General features: G+C 40.9%; 1 protein-coding gene and 1 long non-coding RNA gene across 2 annotated transcripts; both read left to right on the top strand.

The window, feature by feature from the left end:
- The first annotated feature begins 2,151 nt into the window (after positions 1-2,151).
- LOC146701571 (uncharacterized) lies at positions 2,152-2,739 on the top strand. The gene is made up of 3 exons (XR_014922370.1): positions 2,152-2,229; positions 2,303-2,473; positions 2,553-2,739. It is a non-coding gene; the product is annotated as an uncharacterized LOC146701571 (long non-coding RNA).
- Positions 2,740-4,453: 1,714 nt separating this feature from the next.
- LOC146701570 (C-C motif chemokine 2-like) lies at positions 4,454-5,329 on the top strand. The gene is made up of 3 exons (XM_085469182.1): positions 4,454-4,597; positions 5,045-5,171; positions 5,242-5,329. Exons 1-3 carry the CDS (start codon positions 4,528-4,530, stop codon positions 5,312-5,314), a joined length of 270 nt encoding a protein of 89 aa, XP_085325308.1. The 5' UTR covers positions 4,454-4,527; the 3' UTR covers positions 5,315-5,329.
- The last annotated feature ends 2,891 nt before the right edge of the window (positions 5,330-8,220 follow it).

The following is an 8,220-nucleotide window of genomic DNA, read 5'->3' as shown; positions in this document are numbered from 1 at the left end:
GATGTTCTGTGTGAGCATGCTCTCCACAGCGCCTGTATAGAAAATCCTGAGGATCTTTGGAGAGACTCTGATCTTCCTCAGTTGTTGTAGGTGTTACAGGCGCTGAGGAGATGTGGACACTGAGATACTTGAAGGACTGCACCCTCTCCACTGGAGCTCCATTGATGATAATGGGCTTGTAGTCTCTGTGCTGACTCCTTCTGAAGTCCACCACCAGCTCCTTGGTCTTGCCAACATTCAGCTGGAGATGGTTGTCCTGGCACCATGATGCCAGATTCTTCACTTTATCCATGTAGGACGCCTCATCGTTGTTGGAGATGACGCACAACACCACTGTGTCGTCAGCAAACTTCACAATGGTCTTGGAACCAAGGGTGGCCACACAGTCTGAAGTGTAGAGGGAGTAGAGCAGTGGCGAGAGGACACATCCCTGAGGTGCTGTTAGAGACGCATCTACCCACCCTCACCACCTGAGTTCTGCCAGTGGGGAAGTCCAACACCCATGCACACAGACGGCTGTTGAGTCCCAGATCCCTCAGCTTTGTGAACAGTCTGCAGGGCACTATTGTGTTAAATGCTGAATTGTAATCAACAAACAGCATTCTCACATAGTTACCCCGTTTCTTGTCCACGTGGCTGAGGGTGGTGTGCAGGACGTGGGCGATGGCGTCCTCAGTGGATCTGTTGGATCGGTAGGCGAACTGGAGCGGATCTGTGGTGTCTGGGATGGAGGAGGAGATGATTTTCTTCAGCAGCCTCTCAAATACATTCATTACTACCAAGGTCAGTGCAACTGGCCGATAATCGTTCAGGGATGAGGGTTTGCTGTTCTTGTCAGGGATTTACATTCAAAATGCTCTAAAAAGGCACCAACAGAACAACCATGGTGAGAGGACAAGTTCAGTTAGTGCAGATGAGGCCTATCAGACATCTGCTGAGAGGATATCTGTCAGTCAAAGCAGCCAATAAATAACAGCATCCTAATGGGACAACTAATACAGCTATGAGGGGGAAATGATCTATACATGGGCACTTAGTCTGTATTTTACTATTACTGAATGTAGTACAAAAACATGTTATGTTACTGAAAAATGGAATAGAGTAATGTGTTTGGTGAGGGGACTTTTTTTTATTTTATTTTAACCTTTATTTAACCAGGAAGAGATTAAAATCTTCTTTTTCAAGGGAGACCTGGCCAAGATCCACCTTCACCAAAGGTGCCTTGACTTTCTGCAATAAACACTTCTGGAACTTTGAACCAATGAGACCAGAGAAGACAGTTTTTAGCTATAATGCACAGCATCACATCTATTGAAACTAAACACAGCAGGTGAGCACAAATAGAGCACAGCAACCACAGGAACAGTATTTTAGAGTCAAATATGAGGCCATCTGTCGGAAAGTTTATGCTTTATGTATATTTAAGTCTGAATAAAAGAAATGGGATAGCCAATGTGGCTATGAGGGGGGAAATTAGCAGAGGTGTGGACTCGAGTCACATGACTTGGACTCGAGTCAGACTTGTGACTTGACTTGGACTTTTACACCAATGACTTGGGACTTGAATTGGACTTGAACCGGTTTACTTGAAAAGACTTGATATTTTACCCCAAATATAAAATTTAACATGCATATTATATAGAGATTGAAAATGTGACGTCATTCACGGGTAGAACCGCAAAGGATTCTGGGAACTCGTGGCAAGCGGTACTAGCGCACGCAGGCTTTCAATTAAAATCAGTTATACAGCGATAAAAAGAAACGCAAAAATGTCAAGAAGCTGTTGTATTATTAACTGCAATAGCCGGTCACATGACAGCTACGGGAAGCCGACGGGTAAAGAGATCGGTTGTTATCGGATTACGTCGTTGAAGAGAAATTGTTCGAGCCATGTTTCCAAAGTAACAAAGAGGCGACGGGTGGCCTGGATTGCAGCCATTCAAAGACCAAATATAACGTCCCAGAACACTCCAGCTCACAGGTTAGTCTGCTCCAAGCATTTCTACAAAGGTCAGTCTGCTGTTGTAGTTAATGCGTCATTTTTCTTAACATAATTGGTGATATTGTCATGGTCTGGTTGGGCACCTGCAGGTCTCAGACAGCGGCTCCTCCTCCTTTAGGCGGAGTCCGGTTGCCCCTCCCTGACTGACCACCTGTGAGCAATCGTGCCAGCGGTATATCAGACCTGCGCTCTCAACCACTCATCGCCTGAGTATCTGCTATTCCCATGTTAGTTCAGTGGAGCATCCTAAACCTTGTCTTAACGCCGTGTGATGACTGACCTGTCTTTTCTTGTCCTCAGCGATAGCACCCGGAGTGGAGATCTTGTTCCCCTCGCTCCCGTCCTCCTGGACCTGGGCCGCCAGCTGCTTACACAACGTGGCCTGCCGGCCCACCGCTCACCTGCCTGCCTCCCCACGCCTCGACCGCTTCCGGGTTTTCCGCTCCACCTGTCCCCTCCATCTGAAACCAAGTAAGGCAATTCAATTCAACTGCGGAGGATTATTGGTTGTCTGCTGGATCCCTCTGATCGTGATCTCCTCTTGTTCCAGTGCCCCCGGCCCCTACCTAGTCCTGTTTCTACCTCCCCGCTGTCCCCGCTGTTCAGCCGTCTCCTAGAGGTGTCTAGGTCGCCCTCATTATCACCGACGAATCCTACGCGCCACTAGTGTGGTGGCGTCGCTTTGTGTTTCACCTTTGTTTACCTGTGGGCGGAAATAAATCATTTGTTTTCTGTCACCTCGCTTCTGGGTTGGTTTCTGCGCCTGTGTCCATCCCTGTTCCCTCGTGCCGTTGAGCCGTGACAGATATAGGTTACAAGCAAGTCTGGCGCTGAACAGAAATTGTCGCGCTATGCTCCTTTATTTATTGTGCATAAATAGTGAATTGTCCTGACACAATATTGTGTTTCGCTTCTGTTATTATGGTACATTGACAAAAACATATACTTTTATTCACAGGATAAAACAGGTTTTTTGTATCACTAATTGCCCAGTACGATTACAGCATCCAATATTGTTGTCACTGCTACATTTCTGTGATGCTACCAGAAATTATTTCCACTACTAATTAATTACCGTTGAGCTCAAAGGTCCTATTAATAAATGGTTAACGAATGTGTATTTATGACGACAATTTGTGAGACTGGTAAACTTATGATAGGTACGATGGTCTTTCGTTCTACACGGTGCATTTCAAGGTCCTGTACCCATCCGTCGGTAAACTGTACCTGGGCTTGTTGCAGTGACCTGAAGTTACTAAACTTCACGAGTGTATGCACTCACTCCAAGAACCGTATGATTATAAATATGCATATAAATATGCTACGATGAGATAGCTGACTTCATCTAACTAGCAAATGTTTTCCAGGCTACGTTGGTGATGCAGTTTTTTTTAATATGTATGATATTTTTGTCATGCGATTTTAAAGCCGGTCCTACAACCGCATCCAAGAATAACATGCAGCTTATCTCAGAACTGTCGGTGAAAATTATTCTTGGAGCTAGGTTTAATTGAGCTGCATTTTAAAGAGGTGCAATTTCACAATTTGTGTATATTTTCTAAGTTCACTATTTTGTCATGTGTTGAGAAAAACACAGATTTTAAAATTACATGGTCTAATATTTACATTTAGCATAACTGCAACATGCTTTTTTTTTTTTTTTTTAAAGACTCGAAAGGACTTGAAATTCAAAGTTTCAGACTTGAGACTTGACTCGGACTTTTACACCAGTGACTTGAGACTCGACTCTGACTTGCCTGACATTACTTGAGGCTTGACTTGAGACTTGAGGATAAAGACTTGAGACTTACTTGAGACTTGCAAAACAATGACTTGGTCCCACCTCTGGAAATTAGCAATGCATACACAAACCATTTTTCATGTGATGTATTTAGTCTGTGTTAGAAACTGTTGTTCTGTGTGTGTGTGTTGGAAGATAAAGACAGTCGACATGCTCACATTTCTGTCACACATTTCCTGCAGAGCAGAGTGTGAAACTTATCTGATCATCTGCCAAAAGTTAACATAAATAAAATAAACATTAAGAGTGAGTTCTTTTGCGTTTCCAGTGGTAAAACAGCTTGATGCAAACAAGAAACCTTAAACAATTTATGTGAAATTACAAGAAAAAGTTTAAGTCGTGGGAATTTATAAGAAAAAATAAGCATCCATGTGTATCAAGACTGTTAAGTGGCATCATGAGTCACTGACAAACAAAAGTCAATGGGTGATTTAGATTTATTACTCATGACTGTTGATATCAATCATCAGGCTCTACACCATATCTGAGTGTCTGTGAACTTCGTGTATGTGAGGCTGTTTGTCAGAAAGCTCTCAGTGAGGTGTCTATAGGTTGAAATACTGAGATATGCGTGATATGCCACACCCTGCACACAAATACACAAACCTATAATCACACCTCATCAGTTGTGCCTGCATGTGTTCCTGCACTTACCAATAAATAACCAAACACGAATCAACTTGGATATTTTGACTCTGATCAGTGAGCCAGACCACCGGTGAAAATGTCTGTGAAGATCCTCTCCATCACTCCCCTCCTGCTCTCAATGTGTGTGTGCTTCAGCTACTCTGCAGGTAACTATGCTCTCACTTTCTAATGGAAAACAAAAAGAAAAAAATACATAAAACTGATCACAGCATGACTTTTTCCAACAATGGCTTCTAGCTATTTGTGATGCTGGGGTACACGTCTAACTTTTTGGCGGTTTTATTGGGTATGACCGCTCTGTAAGGACTTTCAGATTTTCTTTAATTTATCTCAGACCTACCATTTATAGGCTCAAACATCCAATGACATGAATGCTTTAAAAGCATCAACATCAGCTCTTCTCTGACAGCATGGTGGGAGTTTCTAAAATTGACGGCGTCTTCATTAATCCCATGCAAACGTACACCTATCTGGAATAACCCTGACATATTACAAAACAGTTTCATCACGTTTTAAACCTGGAGTTAACTTTTGAGTTTCTAATCAGACTTTCTCAGGTCAGATAAATTAGTTTTTAACCTCCTACCTCTCAGGTCCACCTGGTCCTAGAAGTAAACGCCCGTGCTGCGTTGATGTCACCGACATCAATATGAGCCCTGAGGTGGTGGGGGAAACATATCGTGAGCAGGCTGCAAAACCACCCTGTGTGAAGGCTATAATGTAAGTCAGCACATGTTGTCCTACATACAAACATATACAATCTCTATAATTTTCTGTCTTTTATTTCCAGTTTCAAGACAGAATATGGACAACTTTGTGCTGATCCGAAAGCTCAGTGGGTCAAAGATCGTAAGTCGTGCTAAAAATAAACACACACAGAAATAAATAATAAAGTATTTACAGAGAAAAACTAAAACTACTGCCAAAATGAGGAAGGTGTGAAGTCTGTCTGCTACATCAGTATTTTCAGCATTTCCATCACCTTTAAAGGCTTATTCAAACCAGAGCACTTTCTCAGCCTGACTGTTTCAAAACATTTTTTTTTTTAGATTAATTTTTACTGTGGAGTAAACCTGTATTTTATTCACGCTGTTGACTTCATTGTTTTTTAATTGATAATTGGGGTTCAGGTTGCTTTGTCTTTTCTTTTTGTTTTTGCTTATTTGTGGATCTCTTTCTTTGCATTGTGTGTTTATGTGAAGCACAATGTGGCTGTGAAAAATAATATAAAAATAAACTTTTAAGCAAATATTTTCCTGCTGTTGTTTCAGTGCCCACCAAACCCTCACAAAATGTCACACACATTGGCGAATGTATTCCACTAGTGCTTTAATTGAGGATGCTCACTGAGTAGACTGTCCAGGTTTTTAATAAACCTTTATCTTTTACCCAAAAGTGGGTCAGCTCCCTTTTTTGTCAGTCTAAAGACGTTTAATGACAAATTTATCCCCAAGAAATCTCAATATATGAAAAAAGCACAATTTAGAACTTCATCTCAGTTTGCCACTTTGTTAAGGAAATACTGCTTCAGTTAATTAATAAAATGCATCAGCACAACTTCCAGACAGAAAAGTTCACCAAAAATATCTTGGGGTTTTTTCTCCTTTTTTTTATTCCTGTGGACCCATTTAAAAAAAGAAATTTCTATAGTAGTCTTTTTTAAAAACAAACAAAATGTCACACACATTGCCAAATGTATTCCACTAGTGCTTTAATTGAGGATGCTCACTGAGTAGACTGTCCAGGTTTTTTATAAACCTTTATCTTTTACCAAAGTTCATGCAGCTGACGAAAGAAAGAAGCAGAATTTTAGCAGACACCAAGACATAACATGGAGTGAGGGACAGACAGAGACGGAGAGAGAGAGATTTCCTCAGCTAGCCCCAAAAAAGTGTTGTATAACATTAATTTCCTCATCATTTCCCTCCTGTTTATGCTTAACTCTTACAATCATCCCAGAATGCAGTGCACTGTGTTTTTCTGCTAATATATATGGCTTATCTCTATTTAGTGCAAGGTCTATTTGCACTATTTACAATATATACAAGGCAACCAAGCTCTCATCATCGCAGAAACTTGCTCACACAGCACACAGAGGCTGTGTCCCAATCCAGCGACCACACGCGCAGTTCGCTTACTAGGAAGTACGAGAAGTGTGGAAGTGAGAGGCTTGTGAAATGGGACGGTCTGGCCTTCGTCGCGCTGCTCAGGTTGCCTAGCAACCATGATACTAACCACGAGAAACGTTTCATACAGCTTTGTTTGACAGAAATCATGGAGAAAAAATGTTTTTTTGTTCATTCATTTTTTTATGACATCACTTTGATTAGTTGAGTATCTGAGGCTGAGACCACAGGACTGTAAAACATGATTGTTGGGCTTCATTTCTGTACTGAACAGTCATTTAAGATTAGTTAGTAAATAACAATTAGTTAATGTTGTTCATGAGACTAAAGTGTCACTGTGGTAATGTAAATATGATATGGCCAATATTATAGTTATTGTCAGATTATTATGATATATTACAGCAGTGAACTTGAACTCTGTGTCAAAGATTCAAGTTGCAGTTATTTATATGTCCTATCACCTTAAATCTTCACTCAAAGACAAGTATCTTTGACAGTGTATATATAGATGTATCATATATAAGAGACAAATATTATTCATTTAATTTGTCGGCATTACTAAATTTGGCTGTGATAACTGTGTCTGATAAAATGAGGAAAAGACTGATATATGAAATATTCCTTTATTGGGTGAGAAAATCATACCATGTCATAACTGCTTTAAGTCATACAGAAAATCCAGATATGTGGTGGTATATGCAGCATGCGAACGCACAACCCTCTCTTTTCAACCAACGGCAGTCACTCTCCTCTCCAAATAACTTCTGCTTAGCTTTCCGAGCTTTCCTCGGGTCCTCTTAATCAGCGGTCTCCAACCTTTTTTGCGCCATGGACCGGTTTATGCCCGACAATATTTTCATGGATCGGCCTTTAAGGTGTCGCAGATAAATGAGGGAGGGGCTAATAATCGGCTCAGTCATTTTTAATGATCGTTGAAAGCCCAGATCGTAATCGTGATTAAAATTCGATTAACTGAGCAGCCCTAAGTCAAAGCAACCAATAAATAACAGCATCCTAATGGGACAACTAATACAGCTATGAAGGGGAAATGATCTACAGATGTACAAACCTGTGGGTATTTAGTCTGTATTTTACTATTACTGAATGTAGTACAATAACATGTTACATTACTGAAAATTGGAATAGAGTAATGGGATTTAACATGTTGTTTTGTATCCTTAACTTTGTGTCCCAGTGCTCCCACTGACATGCAGAGGGTTGGTGAGAGGACTTTTTTATTTATTTATTTTAACCTGTATTTAACTAGGAAGATCCCATTGAGATTAAAAACCTCTTTTCCAAGGGAGACCTTCTACCTTCTACAGTTTTTAGCTATAATGCACAGCATCACATCTATTGAAACTAAACACAGCAGGTGAGCACAAATAGAGCACAGCAACCACAGGAACAGTATTTCAGGGTCAAATGTGAGGCCATCTGTCAGAAAGTTTATGCTTGGCCTGTTGGGTCATGAACAGGGAAATGAACCCAAGTACCCCAAACAGCCATGCCCTCATATTTAAGCCTAAATAAAAGAAATAGAATGTCTAATGCAACTATGAGGGGGGAAATTAGCAATGCATACACAAACCATTTAACATGTGATGTATTTAGTCTGTGTTAGAAACTGTTGTTCTGTGTGT

The sequence above is a fragment of the Copadichromis virginalis genome, linkage group LG9 (assembly GCF_057382275.1).
Source record: "Copadichromis virginalis isolate Kocher_CV1m ecotype Utaka linkage group LG9, C_Virginalis_male_GT1.1, whole genome shotgun sequence".
Taxonomy (NCBI): Eukaryota; Metazoa; Chordata; class Actinopteri; order Cichliformes; family Cichlidae; genus Copadichromis; species Copadichromis virginalis.
The sequence above is the reverse complement of the archived record's forward strand: the minus strand, read 5'-3'. Positions and strand labels throughout refer to the sequence as shown.